This window comes from Acanthopagrus latus, chromosome 11 (genome assembly GCF_904848185.1).
Source record: "Acanthopagrus latus isolate v.2019 chromosome 11, fAcaLat1.1, whole genome shotgun sequence".
Lineage (NCBI taxonomy): Eukaryota > Metazoa > Chordata > Actinopteri > Spariformes > Sparidae > Acanthopagrus > Acanthopagrus latus.
The window spans coordinates 12,361,674-12,386,110 of NC_051049.1; the positions used below are offsets into that span (position 1 = coordinate 12,361,674).

General features: G+C 41.4%; 4 protein-coding genes across 6 annotated transcripts; 1 reads left to right on the forward strand and 3 right to left on the reverse strand.

The window, feature by feature from the left end:
• Nucleotides 1-163: 163 nt before the first annotated feature.
• LOC119029112 (selectin P) lies at nt 164-7,812 on the reverse strand. Of its 3 annotated transcripts, XM_037115711.1 has the most exons (19): nt 7,678-7,812; nt 7,521-7,599; nt 7,056-7,442; nt 6,868-6,975; nt 6,599-6,784; nt 6,317-6,508; nt 4,975-5,160; nt 4,697-4,882; nt 4,394-4,579; nt 4,071-4,256; nt 3,754-3,939; nt 2,992-3,177; nt 2,675-2,860; nt 1,913-2,098; nt 1,596-1,781; nt 1,055-1,243; nt 774-962; nt 544-666; nt 164-453 (listed from the first exon to the last, which is right to left on the reverse strand). In XM_037115711.1, exons 1-19 carry the CDS (start codon nt 7,678-7,680, stop codon nt 389-391), a joined length of 3,195 nt encoding a protein of 1,064 aa, XP_036971606.1. In that variant the 5' UTR covers nt 7,681-7,812; the 3' UTR covers nt 164-388. The 3 variants fall into 3 exon arrangements, with proteins under 3 accessions (XP_036971606.1, XP_036971607.1, XP_036971608.1); XM_037115712.1 differs by lacking the exon at nt 4,071-4,256; XM_037115713.1 differs by lacking the exon at nt 2,992-3,177.
• A 117-nt stretch (nt 7,813-7,929) lies between these two features.
• Nucleotides 7,930-12,742, reverse strand: LOC119028707 (E-selectin-like). Its single transcript, XM_037114956.1, has 10 exons — nt 12,623-12,742; nt 12,477-12,532; nt 11,973-12,368; nt 11,767-11,882; nt 10,313-10,319; nt 9,938-10,063; nt 9,305-9,484; nt 9,121-9,213; nt 8,999-9,020; nt 7,930-8,685 (listed from the first exon to the last, which is right to left on the reverse strand). The coding sequence occupies exons 2-10, from the start codon at nt 12,499-12,501 to the stop codon at nt 8,646-8,648; spliced, it is 1,005 nt and encodes a 334-aa protein (XP_036970851.1). The 5' UTR covers nt 12,502-12,532; nt 12,623-12,742; the 3' UTR covers nt 7,930-8,645.
• A 2,779-nt stretch (nt 12,743-15,521) lies between these two features.
• On the reverse strand, nt 15,522-18,915 carry LOC119029113 (E-selectin-like). The gene is made up of 12 exons (XM_037115714.1): nt 18,818-18,915; nt 18,648-18,708; nt 18,128-18,532; nt 17,914-18,018; nt 17,610-17,801; nt 17,322-17,513; nt 17,001-17,192; nt 16,703-16,888; nt 16,379-16,585; nt 16,072-16,251; nt 15,823-15,955; nt 15,522-15,728 (listed from the first exon to the last, which is right to left on the reverse strand). Exons 1-12 carry the CDS (start codon nt 18,818-18,820, stop codon nt 15,668-15,670), a joined length of 1,917 nt encoding a protein of 638 aa, XP_036971609.1. The 5' UTR covers nt 18,821-18,915; the 3' UTR covers nt 15,522-15,667.
• A 3,683-nt stretch (nt 18,916-22,598) lies between these two features.
• Nucleotides 22,599-23,558, forward strand: si:dkey-51e6.1 (uncharacterized protein LOC558617 homolog). The gene is made up of 3 exons (XM_037114688.1): nt 22,599-22,838; nt 23,123-23,247; nt 23,335-23,558. Exons 1-3 carry the CDS (start codon nt 22,625-22,627, stop codon nt 23,425-23,427), a joined length of 432 nt encoding a protein of 143 aa, XP_036970583.1. The 5' UTR covers nt 22,599-22,624; the 3' UTR covers nt 23,428-23,558.
• The last annotated feature ends 879 nt before the right edge of the window (nt 23,559-24,437 follow it).

A 24,437-nucleotide genomic window follows, 5' to 3' on the forward strand; every position in this document is an offset into this window, starting at 1 on the left:
TGGGTAAACTGAGCTGCTAACAAGGGGACCAGCAAGCCAGAGTCACCCCATACTGACCCAAATGACACTGGACGTTGCTGAAATAATGCTAACACTGATCATGTGCTTTATGCGTGAGAAGGTGTAAAATGAGATGAAATTACATTAAATACATTGAAATATGTGAGGTTTGAGAACTGTTGATAATTTATTGACACTTAAGCAAAATACAGTCAGGACATGAAGCAAGAGCTGCGGACAAACTTGTATCATGTGTATCATGCATGAGTTGTGTGAGATTTTCTGAGTGGAAATTGAAATCACATTTAAAGTGGAGCTTCCACCTAATAATAGCAAGCATTAGACTGCAGTATTCGCAATGATTTGCTGCAAAAACGGAACGAAAGCATCAAAATTCAAATGCTGGATTCTCTCTGTCTCCCCATCCTGGCGCATCAGACATGAGTGGATTCCCTGCAAAGATCAGAGATAATGAGGATATGCTGTGAGTACTATAACACAATATTTGTGTGAAACTGTGCTTTGCATCACAGTAGTTCTCACCTCTTTTCTTAAATCTTGTCATAATCAGCAACACCAGTCCGATCAGGACAAGTGGAACGACAACAGCGGCTGCTCCCACACCTGTATACATCAGCATGGCAGTCCCCACTGGCATACCTTCCACTGCAACAAGATCCTCAATCAGCATCCTAACTTTTGAATCAAGATTGTGAGCATGGTAAACATTACTATCAGCATATCTGTCAGCTTTTCACCAAAATTCGATTTACCCTTGCAGCTAGGCAGGCTGCCATTCCAAAACCCAGTGGAGGAGCAGGACAGCACCTCTGTGCCATTCAGGGAGTATCCATCTCTACAGGTGAAACGACACTGGGAGCCAAAGCTGAAGTCACCCAGAGGATGGGAGCAGTTCATGGACAGGACTAAAGACAAGGCACGGATGGCCTTGCACTGTACGGCTGACATTTGGAAAGGACAGAAGATCGGCCGTTAGAATACCAGAAGAACAAGATGAAAAGTGTAAGGTAAAGCTGGGACCCTGAGCACTCACGCTGACAGGCTGGTAGATCCTGACTCCAGTGGCCTGAGGTGTTGCATGTCATAGATGATGCGCCTCTCAGCCAGAAACCATCACTACATTCAAAGTCACAGTGGGAGCTATAGCTGAACGGGGAGTGTGGATGGCTGCAGTTCATCCTCCCGTGCTTTGGAGCATTGGACAGTAGGGGGCATGGTTGTGCTGTGGACGAGCAAAAATGTGATCATCAGCTTCAGAAAAAAAAGATCGACATTCACTGGAACAAAGGAGGACAAAAGGTTATTTTCTCAGGTCATAACCACTGATAGAGACATGAAGGTCTGGAGTCTATTTCTATATCTTACTTTTTTATTGTATTGTTTATTCTTTAACTATTATTACTGTTTATTACAATACAACTGTTCTTTGGCCGCTGTGATGAAGACATTTCCCCGTTTGAGGGACAAATAAAGGAAATTTTGATTCTGATTCTGATACTGACAAATGTACAGTAATGTTCACCTGGCCGGGGGGAATATAAGAAAAGTGTAGCTCGCATATTATGATTTATTACCCAGGCATCGGGGAATATCTGTGCTCCATGTGCCCAGAGAGGTGCACTCTGTGGCAGCCGTCCCATTCAGGACAAATCCCTCCTGACAGGCTGATGTGCACCGGGAACCAAAACTGAAGTCTCCGTGTGGAGCAGAGCAGACCAAGGAGCCATGAGAGGGAGAATTCAGAGTGGGACATCTCTTAGCTGGAGGTGAACAGACAGAGGGAGACACCGATGACTTAAGAGGTTCACATGGTAAAGAATTAAGACATCTAAACTATTAGATTAAGAGTTTTTATGTAGATTGTTACGATATACAAAGATGTTTAACTTACCATGGCAACTTGGGACGTCTGTGCTCCATGTGCCCAGAGAGGTGCACTCTGTGTCAGCCGTCCCATTCAGGACAAAACCTTCATCACAAGTTGACCTGCACCGAGAAGCAAAACTGAACTCTTCATGAGGATCGGAGCAGATTAAGGAGCCATGAGAGGGAGAGATCAGAGTGGGACATCTCTTAGCTGCAGGGGAACAAGGAGAAAGAGACACCAATATATTTAAAGGAAACACAAACTCATTTTCAGGTTCATAATTTTAATTTGGCTTACTACTGGAATAGGTTTACATGCTTTAAGGCTCAAAAAACACATCAATTTTCTCATACTTTCCAGTGCTGCAGCACTGTATTGCCTCTTTTTCTGAAATTTTCTGTTTTAGCTCCTGTCTCTTTAAGGCTCCCCGAGGCTCTGATTGGGCAGATCACACACGCCAGACTCAGCAACATTTACAACAACAGAGCTGCTGTGTTAAATTAATTCTTACATGCCAAACTAGCTGCTAGGCATTCAATTATGCAAATGTGTGCCAAAGTGACGTAGTGTGATGTCACAAAGTCACAGAATTAAAATAGGGGCTTTCTTTGGGAGAGCAGAGCTTCTGTTGGTGCAGACTTTGACCTTTTTAACTTTAAAGAACTTTTACATGCACAACAACTGATATAAAATGCTGAAGGAAAGGAAAAACAACGTGGTGACAATGTACAAGTCACGCCACCTAAACTATTAAACTAAGGGATCCTCTTTTAACATAATACAGACCCAAGCATGGTGGCATGTCAGCACTCCACGTGCCCAGAGAGGTGCACTCTATGTCAGCTGTCCCATTCAGGACAAATCCCTCCTGACAGGCTGATGTGCACCGAGAGCCAAAACTGAAGTCTCCGTGTGGAGCAGAGCAGACCAAGGAGCCATGAGAGGGAGAATTCAGAGTGGGACATCTCTTAGCTGGAGGTGAACAGACAGAGGGAGACATCAATGACTTAAGAGGTTCACATGGTAAAGAATTAAGACATCTAAACCATTAGATTAAGAGTTTTTATGTAGATTGTTACGATATACAAAGATGTTTAATTTACCAAAGCAGCTTGGGACGTCTGTGCTCCATGTGCCCAGAGAGGTGCACTCTGTGTCAGCCGTCCCATTCAGGACAAAACCTTCATCACAAGTTGACCTGCACTGAGAACCAAAACTGAACTCTTCATGAGGATCAGAGCAGATTAAGGAGCCATGAGAGGGAGAGATCAGAGTGGGACATCTCTTAGCTGCAGGGGAACAAGGAGAAAGAGACACCAATATATTTAAAGGAAACACAAACTCATTTTCAGGTTCATAATTTTAATTTGGCTTACTACTGGAATAGGTTTACATGCTTTAAGGCTCAAAAAACACATCAGTTTTCTCATACTTTCCAGTGCTGCAGCACTGTATTGCCTCTTTTTCTGAAATTTTCTGTTTTAGCTCCTGTCTCTTTAAGGCTCCCCGAGGCTCTGATTGGGCAGATCACACACGCCAGACTCAGCAACATTTACAACAACAGAGCTGCTGTGTTAAATTAATTCTTACATGCCAAACTAGCTGCTAGGCATTCAATTATGCAAATGTGTGCCAAAGTGACGTAGTGTGATGTCACAAAGTCACAGAATTAAAATAGGGGCTTTCTTTGGGAGAGCAGAGCTTCTGTTGGTGCAGACTTTGACCTTTTTAACTTTAAAGAACATTTACATGCACAACAACTGATATAAAATGCTGAAGGAAAGGAAAAACAACGTGGTGACAATGTACAAGTCACGCCACCTAAACTATTAAACTAAGGGATCCTCTTTTAACATAATACAGACCCAAGCATGGTGGCATGTCAGCACTCCACGTGCCCAGAGAGGTGCACTCTATGTCAGCTGTCCCATTCAGGACAAAACCCTCCTGACAGGCTGATGTGCACCGAGAGCCAAAACTGAAGTCTCCGTGTGGAGCAGAGCAGACCAAGGAGCCATGAGAGGGAGAATTCAGAGTGGGACATCTCTTAGCTGGAGGTGAACAGACAGAGGGAGACATCAATGACTTAAGAGGTTCACATGGTAAAGAATTAAGACATCTAAACCATTAGATTAAGAGTTTTTATGTAGATTGTTACGATATACAAAGATGTTTAATTTACCAAAGCAGCTTGGGATGTCTGTGCTCCATGTGCCCAGAGAGGTGCACTCTGTGTCAGCCGTCCCATTCAGGACAAAACCCTCCTCACAAGTTGACCTGCACCGAGAAGCAAAACTGAACTCTTCATGAGGATCAGAGCAGATTAAGGAGCCATGAGAGGGAGAGATCAGAGTGGGACATCTCTTAGCTGCAGGGGAACACAGAGAGGGAACAACCAAACATGTTTTTACAACATCATGCGTAAAATGATACCAGAAAGGAATTATAATAATATGTTATGATAAAGACATCTTAATATATATATATGTATATTTTTTTTTTTACCCAAGCAACGTGCTATATCAGCACTCCACATGCCCAGAGAGTTGCACTCAGTGCTTGCAGTGCCATTCAGCAGGACAAAGCCCTCGTCACAGGCTACTGCGCACCGAGAACCAAAACTGAACGGACCATTTGGGTCAGAACAGGATATGGAGCCGTGAGGAGGATTTAGTGGAATGCACCTCTTAGCTTGAAGAGACCAATTACAAACACATTAGATATACAAAGTAGTAAAACTATAAGCTGAGTGATGAGAGCAGACTATGATTTTCTTATACTTCAGCACTTGGTCATCTGTGGTCGTACCTTGGCAGCTGGGAAGAGCATGAGTCCAGCTTCCCCGTGAAGAACATTTCGTCATGTTTGTGCCAATCAGATCAAAACCCTCTTCACACTGCATGGTGCATATTGAGCCATAGCTGTGCGCACCCAGGGGGTCGTGGCATTGCAGTGAGGCATGAGGAGGAGCCTTTAGACTGTCGCACTTAACCACTGGAGAAGAAGAAACAGACGCACGGCTTTGTTTATTTTCAGGCAGCTTGTTTTGTTTGCAAGGATACCTAATAGAAAGGCTTGCGACCCACCTGTGCATGTAGGCGTGGGTTTGCTCCATTGTTTCGAGGCCAGACATGTGAGCGTGTTGTCCCCGGTCAGGTTGTATCCTTCCTGGCAGGCGAAGTTACAACTTGAGCCAAAGGAAAAAGTCTCCAGAGCGTCCACACATGTCATGTTTCCCATGTCGGGAAATGTAATGGGGGAGCACTTTTTCACTGTGGTGGAATATACAGGAGATAGCCATCAAAAAAAATCAACTGTGTATTACGACTCCACTTTCATAAACATAGCATGACCAGGAGATGGGGGTATGAATAAGCATGCTGACATGATTAACAGTCAAAGGAAATAGCAGTTGCCTTCACACTAAGTCACAATGTTATTTTGCCACAGCAAGCACAATTGAGTGTGAAGTGACCTAAATCTGATCTGTGATAATGTCTGGACAGGATGTTGCCACACTGAAGCTAAACATTGGTAAAAGGTGCCCGTCAGTGTAATAACAGGGGTCAAGTATCACAGTGAAAGCTATATAAAAAGTGAGTGTTTCAGGGAACTTGTTCAGTTAAAACACATTTTTGACAAGGTTAAGCTGATGATATAGTTTAAAGATAAATTCAAGACAGATTTTATGATGACTATGAAACATTATAAGTTTAAAGGTGCAATATGAAGAATTAGAAACCTGTCAAGTTTATACTTAAAGCCAGTAGAGGGCAGCACATCACCAGAGTAGCCGCTAATTGCTGCTAACTGCAGCTTCCCTTAGCTAGTAAGCTCTGTTAGCCATGCAGCTAGCAGCCTGGGCTGGGAACTCAGGGTCCAGGGGACTGTTGGTTGGACCAGGATGTACATGGCTCTCTGGGTAGCTTGCAAACTTGCCCAGCAAAGTGTATATTATATGCAAAACAAAAGCTAGACATCATAATGCCCCTTTAACTGGTGGACTCAAAGTGTCTCCTACATTACTCTAGAGTCTATTGTCAGTGTACATATGTGCACGGGAGGCTTCAAGTTTCCACGTCACATCTTATCTATTTGACCCAAGTCGACCTCCAAACTACTGTATTTGCGATGTCACAAATCATGGCCATAGTCCCTGCATGTGTGACACGGTGATTAAGTGTGATATCAAGAAGTCACGAAATTAAAGGCAGGACTACTGATGAGGTGTTTCTGACACTTGTGTTTTCGTGGGAGAGAAGCACCCACTGGCATGGACTTTGGACTTTTAAGACCTTTTAAATGCACAAAAACACAGTATATAACACGCTGAAGGATGTGTAATAGGTCTCCTTTAATTGAAGGAACATGAGGATAAACATATTTTAACTGGGGCTGGACTTAAAAGCATGATTCGGTATACTTTACCTTTGCATGTTGGGACACTGGCTGTCCATTGGCCAGTGTGGTCACAACGTATCTGTTTATGTCCACTGGGCTCATAGCCTTCGTCACACTGGACCTCGCAGGTTGAGTTATAGCTGTAAGGCGCAATAGGGTGGCTGCAGTTCATGCTTCCTGCATCGATGTTGGTGTGGTTCAGAACTGGACACTGTTCAGCTAAGATAGGCAGTGACAAATATTTTTTATTGTAGTTTTGACATGTGAAATAACAATTGTTGGAACATTATTGATACCCAGGTGGCTTACCTTGACACAGAGGAACAGGGTGGTTCCAGTGGCCACTGGCTTGGCAAAGCAGTTGGGACACACCTACCAACTGAAAGCCGAGTTCACAATGATAAAGGCAGGAAGAGTTAAAACGATTGGGCCCGTAGGGGTGGAAACAGTAGTGTGAACTTTGTTCTGGATCCAGCAAGGGACTGCATGTGATTGCTGAAGAGGAAGACAAAACAAGATTATTTCTCCCCTCACAGACAGAGGTTACGGCTAGTTTAAAATAAACGATGTTTGCTCACCCTCTTCACAGCGTGACCCCAGGAAACCAGGATGGCACAGGCAGGTATGGCTCCCTATGGTCTCCACACAGTCTGCATGGGCACTGCAGGAATCCTGTTTACAAGAGGCTTCATATACAGAGAGATCTAAGTACTGTAAAACATATACAGGAGCCAAGTAAATGTCTAACAAAAAAATAGAGTTTTACCACTGTAGCAGATGGTTCCCTTCTTCTTGCGACAGTTCTCGTTGTTCCACTTGGCTGTGTCTATTTCCCTCTTAATGTAAATCTCGACACAGTCCTGACCCGCTATGTCATCTGGTTCACCTGGTGCCCAATTCTGAGCCTCTTCGGGCAGCTTCTCACGAGTTCCATCCCAGAGCCAACCTCCATCCACTTTGCGAATGCCTATCCAGTAATATTTTGGGTGAAATGGAAGCAGATTGTTGATGAAGTCACTCTCCTCCTGGTTCTGGATGGCCACCATGCCTGTGAAGTGCTGCTGGCACCACTGGCTGGCCTCAAGCCATCTACGGTTGGGACTGGTGCTGTAGTTGTAGGTCCATGCCTGCGCTCCTCCTCTGCCACTCAGATCTAAGATTTAGATGATTAGACAAATTTGAAATTACGCTAGAAAAGAAGGGTATTTGAAAGAGTTTTCCGCAGACCTACCTTGGGCAAATGCAATTAATGCAGCTATCAGCACCCTGTGATGCAGCCTTTGTCTAGTATCAACGGATTCTTCCAACATCTGAAATGAAAAGAAAATTTTATTCTCTTTGTTTTGCATATGAGTTTTGTATGCATGTACAACACTCACAGGTCTTACCATTTGATTTGTTTCAGTCGCTCATTCTTGTCGATGGATTCACTTCTCTTTGCTTTGAGGATCGATGGCAGAACAGCATTAATTGTCCTCAAGGGAATGAGTCAATGACCAATTTTGTAATATCTCTTTTGCCTTAACTTCCTCTCAGGAAGTGCTCAACTATACCACCCATAACACCCTAGAGACACAGTCACACTTGCAGCCACTCACGGGCACTCATAAAAACTCAATACTCACTGCTATTTATTTTATTTTATTCAATATATCATTAACAAATATAGCACAGAAAAGCAACACTACCTAATGTAATCAGGTATCAAGTAAACGTCGAGTATATGTTCCGAGTCTACATCTTGTGAAACCTGATAATGAACCATTACACTTATACGCACATTTAATATTCATGCATTATACCAAAGTTAAAGGTACAATATGTCAATATGTACAATATGGCCATTTGTCAAATTCATACTCAAAACACAAGATGGCATATCACAAGAGTAACCGCTAACTGCATTTAACTGTTGCTGCTGATTGTTACTTAGCTCATTTAGCAATGCAGCTAAATCTGAGATGTGAGCCTAAAAACAACGGGAGAGTGTTGGTGTTGTTTTCGCAGCGAGCTTTGGGCCCCCATACAGACAGCTTGCTAACTTTAAATTACTTTGACATAACATGAAAACTGTTCTTTCACCACATTCTGGGGATTCTTTTAGTGATTTCTTTTGTGTGTTTTCAACTAAAATCCTTACATGTTGTACCTTTAAGCTTTAACATGCAGTATATTTAACAAAAAGCTTAGCTAAATGGTTATTCTGGCATACAGTCTTCAGCTGGTGACTCTTTAGGTTTATTTACTAAGAATATACTACGATTTTGGTTATTATAGACCTGTTTTAATAGATCTATAATGGCAGAAAGGTTGAATAGAATAGATTTCAAGACACAAATGAGATTCCAGCCACCCTTCATTCCTGCTCCACACTGGCTGTGACCTCTTCAGTCTCCCTATAAAAGACAAGCAGACTGACATTAAAGGGACAATTAAAAAATTACTTACCTGACTGAAACACAGTCAGATAAGTGTAATGAGAAAAGGTGCAGTGTGAAACTTTTTAATCACATTTATGCTTGTGTAATCCCTTGTTCTTGAACCCTGGCTGACTGTTTATAGGCTCATAAAAACAAAGCATAGCACACTTTTAAGTAACTGAAGACATACTTTTTAAAAAGCACTGTATTTTGAGTAAATCAACTTTTCAAATTTCAAAAGTGCATACATGGGTGAGGCTCTTCTGGGCGAGAGCATTTCAACACTCACCTTTCTTGGGCAAGTTTCTTTCCTGTGAGAAGAGAACAGAAAAAAGGACCACTATTGAGGTCTGTTGAAATCATGCTGTCTTGCATCACTTATTCTATGAAGTGTAATTGAGTAACACTGACTTTTTCTGCGTTTCATCCAGCAGCAGCAGCAGATGCAGCAGAAGGTAGAGAGGGCTCCACACCCAGCTACAGCCAACAGGGCCTGTTTATAGCCTGAGAAAAAAAGAGAACACAGTCGTTTATTAACCATGCGCTACACCCCACGACACCACATGCCTGTTTTTACATAACTTCATATGCATACTTGCACACGCAGGTCTTGGGCCACTCCAGACCCCGGTGACCTCACAGGTTACTGCTGGCGAGCCTATCATCAGGAAGCCTGGGTGGCAGTTAAATCGACAGGTTGTGTTGAATGTGCGGTTTCCTCCTGAGCAGCTATACTTTCCATTATCAGACTGAGACAGAGAGGGACATTCCACAGCTGGGGGCACAAACAGGTTAAAGATCACAGGGACACAGTTATATAACATCTTATGTTAACTTTCCATTGTGAAAATAATACATTTTCAGAGCATATGCTGATGCAAGTATTTTGATCAGTATTTTACATTTGAATAGGATCCTTAGCCTGGCCTCAGGAAACAGAGGAAACAGATGCGGGGCTCGTGATGACCATGTTAAAATTCTGTCGAATTATACATTTTATGTTCTCAAGAAGGAGCAGTGTCAGTGCCAGAACGCTGAATGGCTTGAGCTCTCTGCAGGTCAAAGATTGTCTGCACTGGGATTTCAGGTGAGCTCCCCCCTCTGGACCCTTGCAAGTAATGGCTAACAAAGCAAAACATTGTATTTTTATTTTTCAGCTCACATTCACAAGTTGGAGGCTGATCTGACCACTCAGTGGAGGCAGTGCAGGTCAGGGGTCTTGACATACTCAGCCGGTATCCTTCCTCGCAGGAATACTGGCACGAGGAGTTGTAGGAGAAGTTTCCATACTGATGAGTGCACTCCACACTTCCTTTAGATGGAACGGTGATCTGGTCTTTGTCGCACTCAACAGCTGTCAACAAAGGAAACGAGACCGAGTTAGACTAGATGTCAGGTCCTGGCTGGAAGTGAAGCCTTCAAAACAAGCACACTTATGACTGTTGATGGTCTCCATACAGTCTCCATGGCTGCGTGAGTCGCTCTTACAGGCAGCTGAGGAATCAGTTAACTATGTGGTGAACTATGCAGAGGATAGAGCCTTCAGTCTAATGTGGGAAATCTGACCTTGGTGGTATTTTCAGGTATGCTGACACAAACATACAAAACATCTTGGACAGGAAAATACAATGCTTAGGGGACAGAAGAGTAGTGCCTTTTTCTGTTTTCACAAAGAATCAACAACATTAACTCCATCTTGCTGATCTTACACCTGCAATAACAGACTTTTGTCCAGCATACACTTGCTCACTTTTAGCTCAGTTTTTGGTCTCAAACAACTGTCTTTGGCGAGAAACACTCCACCACACTCATCTTGCTAACTTTGATTGTTTGCCATTTAGGGCTGGCCAGGTTAAATCTATTGATATGTTTACTGCTGTGGTCAAAACAACAGAGCAGTGAGAGTGAACCATTTACTGTATTTAAAGATGGATGACATAACAGCTTCTCAAAGCCAAAACAAACATCACACCACAACTAGACGGCTGCAGTGTACGTAGGTCATTAAGCCACTTACTCCATGTTAGGTATGAGAAATGGACCAAATTAAAAAACTGAAAGTAAATGGGAAATAAGTTTTCCCTGAACATGGTTTCTGTCGTTTTAGGTCATTCTTAGATTTTTAATTTTTGTTAATTGCTCCTATTGATTTTGGCTTTAATTAGTTATATGATGCCAAAAACAGAAAAACAGGAATAAAACATCCTGGAATTCACAGCAGACACCATTTTCCTTCCACACCGGAGATCCTGAGGTAGCCGCCATTTTAATGACAGCTCATTTGATTTAAAAAAATGGATTATATGCCCACCCTACATCTTACAACTGCCAATGAGTGATGTGTTGTCACATGACTCACTCTTTCTTTCTTTCTTTCTTTCTTTCTTTCTTTCTTTCTTTCTTTCTTTCTTTCTTTCGCCTTAGTCACATACACACCAGCCTCTAGTTGATTGATGCATCTTGCGATGAGATTTCAAGGCCAGCAGCATATAGTTTGTATCAGTCTTTAAAGCCTTACATTTTGAAATCATGAAAGATTACGTAGTTTTATGCATTTAAGTCTTTGCATAGGCTAGTTTTCCACCCCAAAACGTAAAGTGTAATGTAAAGAGTAAAGTCAGGGTAAAGTTGGACCATGTTTCACCATGTAAGATTTTATAATGTGGGCCCATTATATTTTCCAGTGAATCTTCACAGGTTATCTGCAGCCTTGTTTTTGCATTTAAAAATGCAGGCCTGAAAAACTTTAAACTTCTACAGATTAATGCCAGAAGTACTTACTTTTAACGTTTCCATGCCTGTTCTTCAAATGGTTCGACAACTGCTTTGAATTTTTTTTTTTCTTTCTGGGATCGGCGTTTTAGGATAATGTTACATGAATTTCCAGGAATAAGAACAGATTAAAGCTTTATATTGATAAGAGAATCTTCAGAGCTGTGTGATAATGGACAGTTGGCTAAACTCCTTCATATCACTGTGATTGAATTGTAACCGTAACCATAACGAGACATGGTTGCTCCCAAATGTTTCAAATAACCGTTATATATCTCAGAGCACTTTCTCCTCACCTGTTTGGCACCTGTCTCCCTTGAAGCCAGGCTCACAGATGCAGGTTATGTTTTCTACAGTCTCCTGACATCTTCCTCTGTCACATGATGTAGCATTACATTGGGCTGTTGAGGAAAAAGTGCAACACTAAAACAACCTCTACAGTAATACTCTTTAATCTGTAACAGAGTTCATAAACAATCAGCCTCACATACCTTCATAACACACGGGGAATTTTTTACTGCCACATTTCTCGTCATTCCACTTCCCTCGGTTACTCCCTGAGTTCACATAGATTTCGACACAAAACTCAGTGATGTCGTTGTTGTTGGGCTCGTTTGGTGCCCATGATTTCTCACCAACCCACGTGCTGTTATTCCCAATCCAGGTCCAAGTTCCATTTATGTGGTTTCTAGTGATTCCAATCCAATAATACGGACTTTTTGTTCTGTTCGGCAGCATTGAGACCACAAAGTCATTCTCCTCCTGGCTTTGGATGACCACCATGTCTGTGTAATTCTTCCGGCACCACTCTCGGGCCTCGGTCCAGGTCAGTGTCTCATTTAAGTAATGATATGTCCAGCCCAAGGAAGTCTCAGCAAAGGAGCTACCTAATATTTATTTTTGAAAAAAAAAGAAAAAGAAAAAAAGCTGTGTACATTTCTAGTGTTATAATCCATCAGTAGTCATGAAACGTTAGTGTTGTAGCCAATACTCACCGAGGAGAAGAATGAATGTCCACATTTTCAATTAGCAACGTACAAATACCTGTTGTCTATCCAAAGGAAAAAATGATCAGAACCTAAATATTGAAAATAAAAATCAAAATAATCATGACCAATTTACCGTGTAAAAATTTACTTACCCACCTTCCTTATCCAGAAGAGCTATTATAACATATAACAATATGTTTTTTAAAAATAGTTGCTACCTATATTAAACCTACTTTTCTAATCATATCAAACTGAGAACATAATACCACAGTAGCACAGTAAGTGAATGTTAGTTTGGGGCTGTCTTTTATATTTCTCTTCAGCTATTCAGACAACATCATCATATAATAACCGGACGTTTACCGTACAGAGTGAATGCAGGTGATGACAGACTGACAAACTGGCTGAATGATTTAAGTCACCTTCGGGAAACTCCCACCTGTTTCTCATAAATGTGGGCTGGGGCAGAATTTTCAGTCACAGATGAAAGAAAAAAAAATCTAAAAAAAGGGAATACAAACATATGACATATGGTATAAAAAATACGTCAACTTAAAGTGAAGCACAGTGAAGGTCACCATTTTCCCTTATAGGGCTAATTTCACCAATTTTACAGGTGGCTGCTTTTCTTTTTATTCCCTCATGACCTTTAAGAAGGGTCATACAGGATTTAAGCTTACTGTGCATAACATGATGGAATGAAGCCTTTCACTTGCAAATATTAATAGCTTCAACTGACACTGCGTCTCTGCACCCTGACATGTGATGAATATGAGTCGATTATGTAGCAGCAATAAATTACAGACAGAGTACCCACGCTGTCACCTTCACTCCGATGTAAGATATCAGACGGATCTCTGGCCCCACTGAAGTGCTGGCGTAGAGGCTTTGGTGAAACAATGGTTATGATCTGTGAAATAGATTAATGCAGCATTGTAACCTTTCATGGTTATCCCTGTTCTAGCCCTTGTCGCGGAGGTCACACAAACATACTGTATACTGTATTTGGACAAAGGCTCATCTTGGGTCTCTGAAAAAACACAAGATGACATGCAGTGTCAGCATAAATGTGGCTGCTCAAAATGTGTGTGTGTGTGTATCTATATATATATATACAGTATATATATATATAAAAACCCAATAAACTCAAATGTATATTTTAATGTTGTATGACATGACATTTATTTTTCACATTTGAGACATTCTTTTGTTTTGTTTTACCTTGGCAGATGGGTTCATCTCCAGTCCACTTGACCCCCAAAAGGGTCTGAGCACCCATTGCTGGACTAGAAAGCTAAACCTTTTGGGCGTCAAGACCAGAAGGGGAACTGCAGAGTCCGGTGATGAATACTCACAGGAGATGAACACAGGTCATTTCTGACAAGTGTTATACATTTGAAAGGGTTTCCATAGATGGTGATTTATTCCCTGACCTTTACAAATAAAAATTCAAACAGAATGGTTGGCCAATGTATAGAGCATGACAGAATAGCCATTACTAAAATACACATGCTAATCTGTAATTTTACTGGCACTGCTTCTCTGCATCCTTGCACGTTATAAATTGTATGCAGCTGCAATAAATTACAGACAGTACCCACGCCGTCACTCTGATGTAAGATAGCAGATCTATTTCTGGTTCACCCCTGTGCTGACAAAGAAGATTTGGTAAAAACAAACAATGTTCATGATCTGTGAAACAGATTACCCCAGCATTTTAACCTTTCCTCTCTTGCATACCTCTCAGTGTTATTCAACCATTCATCCCTGTCCCGACCATTGTAAAGGAGGTCACAGAAACAGACAAGAGGTCTGTACTGTTCTTGGACAAATGTTCTTCTTGGACCCCTGAAAAAACACACAATGTCCTGTAGTGTCAGCATAAAAGTCCCTGCTCAAAGTGTGAGAACAGGTTGATGCCTGAACCTCAGTGACATGACTGGCAATATCCCTATTTTTTTTAACCAGTGGTAGGCACAGTTAGGTCCGTATGTATACTGCGTATGGACACTGACACATGGTCGTTACTTTAGCAGTTAACAAAACATATTCAAGTTACAGTTACCTTATAATGAATATAGGCTTCATGTGCAGACTCTGAGTTTTAATTTGAGGGTGTTCACATCCAGATCACAATATGGGTTTAGGAAAAACATCTACTTACAATCTACATGTGTAGGACCAAAACTAATTGGACAATTGATTCAAAAGCTGTTTCATTGTTTTTATGTGTCAGTTAAGTTGTATAGAAGCCACAACATTCGGTCAAGAGAGCTCTAAAAGCAAGTAAAACAAGCCATCCATAGGCTGCAAAGAAAAATGATTCAGGAGAGAAATAGAGGGAAGATTAGGAGCTGCCAAATCAACAGTTTGGTACGTTTCGAGCCAATTCTGATGACAACAGTGGTGGACACATCGTTGTCCAAATACAGAGGGTTTACCACAAAGTGCAATAAGTTTCAAGCACAGATAGGCTAGAATTGCACTGAAGTATTATACAGTATAAATGAAAATTGTATTCATGACTATGTTAATTTGTCCATTTACATTTGAGCCCTTTAAAATAGGGCACTGTTTATAACAATATGTTTATTTACTGTTTATAAAAAATGATTCAACCTGTGTCACCCTCCACTTTACTCCACTTCACTTCACTCACTCTAACTTTGGCATGATGAAGATGTATAAAAACGACCAGAGGCAAATTACATTTTTGACTTTTATTATGAATGTTTAAAAAAAACCACAGCTTTAAACATACAGAGATATTGATAAACTCTTCAAATGCAACCTGATAAATAAATAGCACATAAATACTCACAGTCTAGCAATGACATGGCAGTCCACCCATTATGTTATGTAACATTTACAGTAACATGAATGGAACTACCTTTCCAGCATGCTCGGAAAGCTTTTGAACAACATGTTCTATATGAAACTCCCCTGGGGAGGAAATTCATGTCTAAACAACATTACAGAGCAAATCATGATATATATATATATATATATATATATATATATATATATATATATATATATATATATATATATATATATAAAGTAAAAATGTAAAATCTCAGGTTTATATTAATGTATACTATTCATAGTGTTCATCTTACTATGTCTGCTAATTCCCATACAGTTTTGTAAAAGATATACACAATTTTCAATATATGCCTCTGAAGTATATGACTGTTCTATATGAGGCTGTCGATGCTGTTTTTGTAGACCTGTGGAGGCACCTCTATGTCAGAATTGCTGCATGAAAAAACAAAAGAAGAAGATGAGCAATTCAGTTCAACACAATCATTTTTAAAATGTATGATTTCAGAGAGATGAATGCGTGTCTAACCTGCTCAGCTCAAACTTGGTGGCCTGTTTCTTCAGTCGCTTCAGGATCCACACAGCCAGAGACAGACCGGATACTGTCAGAGCGCCCCCTGCTGCCACTCCAGAGGCAACAGCAGCAACATTGGCTGGGGGAGCTGTGGAAACATTATCTAATGTGAATCATTTGGTCATTTAAACTCAAAACATGTATTTTAACTCTGTACTGTACTACGTTTCGTCTAACATCTGATCTTGTTTCTGTTTGTTTTACCTTGGCAGGTGGGTTTCTCTCCAGTCCAGTTGCCATGACGATCACAGGTGAGCACCTCGTGTCCATGTAATGAGAAATCTTGACTGCATGTGAAGGAGCACTGTGTGTTGTACGCCTGCTCACTGTCTGAGCAGTTGATGTGACCGTTTTCCAGAGCCTCAAGCGACGGGCATCTGACTGCTGAGGGAGGGAAGAATTTAAATGTCAACAGTCACATATTGACAAAGGAGATCTGATTTCACACTGTCGCTGCCCCAGAACATTTGAGCGTGCAAATTAAACATCACAAATAGTAAAATGTGTATACCTGTGCAGGTTGGTGGTGAGGAGGTCCACTGGCCTGGAAGTGTACACTCTGTGGTGAGTGCGCCTTGCAGCTCATGGCCGTCATCGCAGCTAAAAGTGCAGACCATTCCAAATGGACGGGAGTTCACGTCAGAAACAGACGAAGACAGAGACGGGCTGCAGCTCATCTGGATGTTTGTTGGAATTTCAAGAGCAGGACATCCTAATGCTAAAAAGAAAAAAAAATGATGAGATGTCAGGTCAAAGCACACAAAGCACAAAACAGACTGAAATAATAAAAATAGTGTAGCGAGCACAGATTTATGTCAAAATCTTGCTTTCGTACCTCTGCAGGTAGGTATGGCTTTGTTCCACTGTCCGTCCTGCGAACACTGAATGGTTTGAGCTCCCTGCAGCTCAAAGCCCGCTTCACAGCTGAAGCTGCAGCTGGAGTCTGGTCCCAGTTTAGTCAAAGTCTGGCTGCACTGGGATTTCAGGTGAGCTCCTACCTCTGGACTCTTGCAAGTAATGGCTGAAAAAAGCAAAATGACTCCTTAAAAATGTTTGTCACAAAAGCAGAAATCAAGAAAGCTCATCTTAATCATACAGAGGACGGCTGGAATATTCTCAGAGCGTGCCCTTACCTTCACAGCGAGGCATATCGGTCTCACTCCACTTTGCCTCTGACGTGCAGGTCACACTGCTCGGTCCCGACAGGCGATAGCCGGGCACACAGCTGAAGCTGCAGGTGTTTCCGTAGCTGAACCTCACGTCTGCGTTTTCTCCACAGCTGGCAATGCCATTCTCCGGCTCCTGGATAGCGGGACACTGGACAGCTGCAAAACAGAGAGAGGAACAGAAGAGGTCAACGTTAGACTTTTTAAAGAATCATAGATTTTCTCTCATAATAAGGGAATTGATACTGTGAAATACTGCGAGGTAGAAAAATACAAATGTAGGCATACCAACACAAAACGGCTGAGGGGAATTCCATGTTCCTGATGCTTGACATTGCAGAGTGTTGGACGGGGAACCCCTGAGAACATAGCCCTCCTCGCAGGAGAACACACAGGTGGACTGATAGCTGGAGGGGCCCAGAGGGTCGGAGCACATCATGGATCCTCTTTCTGGACGAGAGAGCGCTGGACATTGAACCACTGTGGACGAGAAGATCAGACAAATCACATTAAAGCAAGCTCCCTCATTGTGATGATACAATGTAGTTATCCTGGTGTTTTTACACTTCAACTCACATTCACATGTTGGAGGCTGATCTGACCACTCAGTGGAGGCAGTGCAGGTCAGGGGTCTTGACATACTCAGCCGGTATCCTTCCTCGCAGGAATACTGGCACGAGGAGTTGTAGGAGAAGTTTCCATACTGATGAGTGCACTCCACACTTCCTTTAGATGGAACGGTGATCTGGTCTTTGTCGCACTCAGCAACTGTCAACAAAGGAAACGAGACAGAGTTAGACATCAGGTCCTGGCTGGAAGTGATTGAGAGCAATGTAAACTTAAAACAAGCCCAGTCAACACGACTACAGTATTTTCTTACCCTGCTCGCACGTCTCTCCGGAGAAGCCTTCAAAACAAGCACACCTGTGGCTGTTGATGGTCTCCACGCAGTCTCCGTGGCTGCACGAGTCGCTCTTACAGGCAGCTGAGGAAAGAGGAAATACTCGCGTGTATATAACATATTGTAATATTTTCTCTGAGCTTTTCATTCTCAAAATAAAATGTTCGACAAAGGCACAGCAAAATCTGCTTACCTGTGTAGCACAGAGCTGTCTTACTCTTCGCACACCTCTCGTCATTCCACTTGCCAGGCTGCAAGTCCCTTTTGATGTACATCTCCACGCAATCCTCGCTATCCCCCGAGCTCTGTCCATTCTTGCCATTGTTCGGCTCCCCCTTCGCCCAGTTGGTTGCTTCTGCTGTCAGAGTCTTGTTGGTCCCTACCCAGGTCCACACGTTATTGACTTTGCGGATCCCGATCCAGTAGTAACCCTGTATCCTGGGCAGCCAGCTGTTGAGATGCTCAATCTCCTTCTGGTTCTGGATGGCCACCATGTCTGTGTAGTGCTCCCTGCACCAGGCACGAGCATTATTCCAATTCATGGTTGTGTTGGAGTAGAAGTAGGACCAGCCTTCTACAGTTGTCCACAGGCACAGCACTGAGGACAGGGAACAGAGACACATATTAGATGGAAGGGCAATAAGGATAAGTTTTAAAAATAATTTTTGAGTAAAAAAAGAAAAAAGAAAATAAGTTTGATAAGATGTACATACCTGAGCAAAGCAAGGTTAAGTTGATCCATGAGGCAGAGGTCTTAGATCCAAAGCAGAACTCCTGCAAAAAAAAAAAAAAATCAAGTTAAGATACATTTTCACCATAGAGGCATCTCTCACAAGCAAACAATACAAGAATATGCTCTAAAAAAAACAGTTTCTACACTCACCATTTTAAGTGGTTTTAGTATGCCTACAGAAGACTCTGAGTATTTCTTCAGTGTCGACACCTAGAAGGATAAGATGATTCTGAGCTGCATGTGCCTGCGTTTATTTAAGGGGCTGATCAGAGGTGGGGTTTACCTTGGAATTCCCCACAACCCCTCCACTACTGCTCCATCCCACCGGAGTCCTTGGAAAACTTTCCCCTCCCTCCATCTCACTTGGATGCCAAAAATTCCTTTGTTTTAGGAGAAATGGTCCTCGGTTATGATTACAGGAAAATAGACTCAGATACTCAAGCACTAGCATTAGATACAAGTTTGAGTATTTCAGTTTTATACTACATTTTACTAACCCACTGCATTTCAGAGGAAAATACTGTTTCATTTGGGGGTGAAACTTTTTTATACTATAGTCATTTGACTGCCAAACTTGTTACTTCTAAGATTTGAATTTTAGTATTTGCGTATTAAAATATGATTAACTTACAAGATATGGTGTCTTGTTTTAGATATTATATATCATAATACTCAGCTAAATATATAAAGTAGCTCAAAGCAGATCCAGTTCAACCACACTAAATGTTAAAGGGGCAGTATGTAGTTTTTGGAAGAAATTCAAACTCAGACTTTTGATATTTACAATATTAATTAAGTAATAATACAAAATCAGATTTTTTCCACAACTGAATAAACAAGCTGTTTTCAGAGGAAAGTAACGTCCCAAGAAAACTGAATCTCAAAGGTGGCAGGGTCTGCCACTTATAAACAATATAAAATGGTATGAAATTATGTTGCCCTTTAAAGTCAGTTTGTTTATTGAGATTATTCAGTCATGAAAAGAAGAGAGCTTGTTTATTTAGTTTGTTTAAGCATAAACAAAGTACTCTTCTGATTAAAACGTATTTCCCAAAACTTTAAAAGTTGATTTACTTCAGAATATCAGGAAACCGATTACCTGAGGATTACCAAGTAAAGTATATCTTAATTAATTGAAGTTGTGCAAGCTAAAAAGTTTCTTTTTGATCATTTTTACATAAACAGTTTTCAAATTCTTGGGATAACCTTTATCTAATCACTTTGTCAGATTTAACAGTGCAGCTGCAGCGTGCTGTTAACATGCATTATAAATCGAAATGTGCTGTTTGATTCTTACACTTTGCCACCAATTTTTCTACACTTTTTTTTAATCTGCACTATTACTGAAGTAAAGGATCTCAGTACTTGCCAAAACAATTTCTAACGCACTGACAATGTGCTATGTGCCCACACAAATGAGTAAGTAATGAGTAAGTGATAAGTATCCTGGGAGAGGCACAGTGGTTGCCCTCACATCATGATGCACGTATGCAAGTGAAAGGCAACTGAAAGGGAAATTGCACTCTTGGAAGCTATGAAATCCTGTGAGCTGATAAGACAGAGTGTTTGAGAGAGATTTAGAGAGCCAAGAATATGCCAACTGTTTCCCTCTTATTTGGATTGTGAATGTGACTGTAAAAACAATTCACCAGATGAAAGCAAAGAGCTTAATCTCTGGCAGCACTAATGAGAGGTCATTTGGACCAGTCTAAGCTTCATGAGGGTGCATGACGAGTCACTTTGGTTGATGCATACGGTACTGTACAAAATGTACAACGAACAATCTATAACTGGAACATACTTCTTTTGCAATTCAATAAAAAAAGAATTGAAATGTCCTGTCAAAGGAAGTGGTCATCAAAAGAAGAAAGAGAGGAAAGTAACAACAAACAAACACCTTACTGGTATTCTTTATGAGCATCCAGGGACGGGAAGTGTGCGGTGCAGGCGAAGAGGCGCCTGCTGGCTGCCTCTTGTTTCTGGAAGTGACAGTTCATATCCTTCCTTTCTGACAACAGGCAATGGATAGTAGCCACTGTTGCTTGACACCTCTTAACCTACACCCCTTCCTCTAATATAATATAAACTCCCTACTTACAGAGCAAGACCCATGGGAAAAACTTAAATTCAGCTTTGATTAAAAAAAAAATAATAATAAAAAAAAAATCCCAAACAGAAGCTTAGGCCGATGGAGATTTGTGCGATTTCCACAAGTACAACATTAATATAAATGTTATAGGCTACTAAAGGCTATCTATATGTGTACAGAATAATAAAACACCTATTGCATTGTGATCACACTTTGTTATAACTACAGACAATAATTCTGGATGAAATGAAAATCCAAAGATGTGTCACACTTCACTGTCTGGTCACTGTCTTGTTGGGGCGTGATAAAGCACTAAGCTCCTTCCTTGGGGAGAGGTCTTGCATCTGTCTCACAAACATCTGATTGTTTTTGGCTCTGCGTTAAAGGCCTCAGGGTGGATTAATGGTTAAAGAGCCCATTGAGCCATCGCAGATTCAAGCACCTCTGGCAAAAACATCCATCCTGCTGTCAGCTGAAGAGCTTTTGAACCAAAAACTACATCCCCATTTGACCTTGACCTCTGACTATCCTGATAGATGCTGGCGGAAAATCTTCTCCAACTGCAGGAAATTACATATCAGGTAGACAGATAAAACAAAAAGTCTCCTGGGTGAAAAACAGGCCAACATTGGACATATTGTTGATCTTTTCCCTTTGTTAAAGAAAACGATGTGGGAAAGTACAAACCACAGTGTATTGACGCCAATCTAAACAGAGCTGTAGCGTAGTTTACCCACCTTTATCAAATGAAAACAAGGTTTTAATAAACTCAACATGACAACATGAGTAGCAGACACTCACACTGCCCTACAAAGGCCAACGGCTGTCATCACTCAAACTATGAAAACTGAAAAAAACAAACAAGCAAAAAACAACAGTTATACTAGAGTCAAATATGTATTATTCAAAAAATTTTCAAGACCAAATTTTACTAATTATTTGATCTATGACCCATAAAATGTAACAACTGTTTCTATCGCTGTATTACCTGGAAAATATATGTAGGTAGTGCAACAGTAAAGAGAGCACAAACTACAAGTTTCTCCCTGTCTTTTTGCTGAGAAAATCTTAATGTCTAAATCCACCTTTATTTCTTATCAAATCATATCTGTATTTTCTTGTTTTAATGTTTGCATGGATTAAAAAAGTTGAAGTATGTGAGTATTTAAGACAAATGAAAGCAATATTTTGTGAGGTTCAGTTCACTCACTTTTTAATTCGCCACTCTAACCTTGAATCTACAGTATAGTATACTCTAGGTCTGTACAACTGCTCTCATCCAAGAGGCTTCTTCAGTTTTAACTAACTGCAGGGGAGTTGCAGAGTTTTAAACTCTGTGTGGGAGTGTCCTTACAGAGTCCTTAAGGGCTCGTGTGAGCTCTGAGTTTCAGAGTTGTTAGGGCCTCTTGTGGGATTGCTGACCAAACCGGCCTTTATGTGGGTTGCAGACTGTAGATAGTTGTTAAGCTGTCTGGATACAACACAACGTTTAAAACCCTGCAACTCCCCTCCAGTGAGTTAGTATTGAAGAAGCCTCTTAGATGAGAGATAAAACATCTTCAAGAAACAGAAACACGTCCAGTTGCCTACAACACAGGACTTAGAGCAAGTCCTTTGTATGGGCGGCTGTGTCTCAGGGGCAGAGCCAGCAGTTAAAGAGCCGCAGTGGTTGAATACATTATTTCGGGGTTTCGAGAGCTAAAAACATTCAAGCAGTTCCCTCTTGCTGCCAGGTGGAGTCGCCACCGTGCGAGCTCGTCAGGTGCAGCTGCACGCGGCACAGTGATGACCACGGGCCAGGTGCCCTGTCTCTTTAAGACAGGAAGCGGACATGCCAACCCAAATAAAGGCATGTGTGAGAGCGCACCATGTTGTCTGTCGCCAGCAGACCTGTGAGCAGTCTCTGTGTCTCCGGTGTCCTCGGGAGAGCTGCAGCCACAATGGCAGACGCTCTGGCTAAAATCCCCGATGTGGAGATCGATCCAGAGGGAACCTTTAAGTACATACTGGTCAGAGTGAAAGTGAAAGATGGCGATGCGAATAAAGACATAGTCCGAGGCACAAAAAGTGCAGAGTATCACAGTAAGTTCATGGCTGTAGTGTAGTCTGCTGCAGGGGAGCGTCAACTGCGTCGCACTAACAAGACGCAGATGAGCTGTACTGTTGCAGCAGTGAGGGCCGAGTTGACCCACTTACAGTCTGTTGCTGGCTGCACCCTGCAAACATGTGCACACGTACTGAACAGACAAAGCAGATGCATTGCTGCCGCCCTTCATATTGCAAATTGTTGCCTTTGTTTTTGTTTTTTCGACTGCTGTATTGAAAGACTGTGTTTTGATTGATGGAATGATTGGGATTACTTGCAGATCATATATTTGAGAAGGTCAGTCCAGCCATGGAGGCCTTGGGGATGGAGTGCAAGTGCCTCGGAGGAGGGAAGATAGAACACAACAGCCAAGAGAAAAAGCTCAGGGTGTTTGGAGAATCAACTGTGAGTTCCCCTGATATGGAGAGACGTTGAATCAAAAACAACCAAATAATCCGTAATGCTTTATTCTCTCTCTCTCTCATTTTTCAGGGCTTTGGGAAAGCAGACCATTCTGTGTCTGTAGAGAAGTTGAAGGGTGCCTTCAGCGACTACGAGATCACCTGGTCTGACGACAAAAAATAAGAGTGGACACCTGCACCACGTCTCAAGTGTCTTCATTTATTTATCAGTTCCAAAATGATAACCACAAAATAACACTTTGACTTTTTCTGTACGACCATCGCCTAATTCAAATACACCATGCTGCATTCGACTGTCTGCCTCTGATTTTGTGAAAGCTCAACAACTGACTCCTAAAAGATAACAGTACAAAGCTCTGCAAGTGCTGCGATGTGTTATTTATAGATTTGATTATTGATTCTTTTTTCAAGCCTTTCATTGGGTGTTTAATAGACTTCGTCGGAATGTCAGGCCAGGTGCCAAGCGTAAAGTCCATACAGGAAGGGGAGAGCAAGCTGGAATCACGAATATATCCTGTTACTATGTCTGTATAAAAACCCCAACAGCTAAGAGGGGCTTTCACTCTTCATCATGGTTATACACTTTCATTCCTAGTGTTGTGGTAAGCAATGATAAACTTCAAACTGAATTCCACCATGCTTTAGAAACAATAACACAATAACAGATGAACGCCTGAAAGGAAAGAACAGTTGGGGTGGGATAGGATATTCTGAGCATAGACACACACATTTTATCTCTGTTTCTTCACCTCATATCAGCCTTTTCCTTCAATTTGATAAGTTTTTCTTTTGTTTTATGCATCACTAAGAGCAACCTGTAAAACAGCCTTGATAAGCAGGTGAATAGATTTAATGTGGTGTGAACAAACCAAGGAAAAAAACACTGCTCAAACAGTAAACTATACTGATAAGAATGTAGTTTGGATTCAGGACAGCCATGTTAGCAGCTCTGTGAGGGGTGTACTCACTGTACAAGAACAGGCTCACAGTGATGATGCTTGTAATAATAATAATAGTTATTATTAATAATAATCTTTATTTATTTGGCACCCTTCTTCAAAAGGTTACAAAATAGATTTTATTTATGTAAAATAAATTACAGTTAAAAGACAGTGAAAAAAGATCATGCATAATATAAAAAATAACACCAAGACTAATAAAATAAAATGAAAA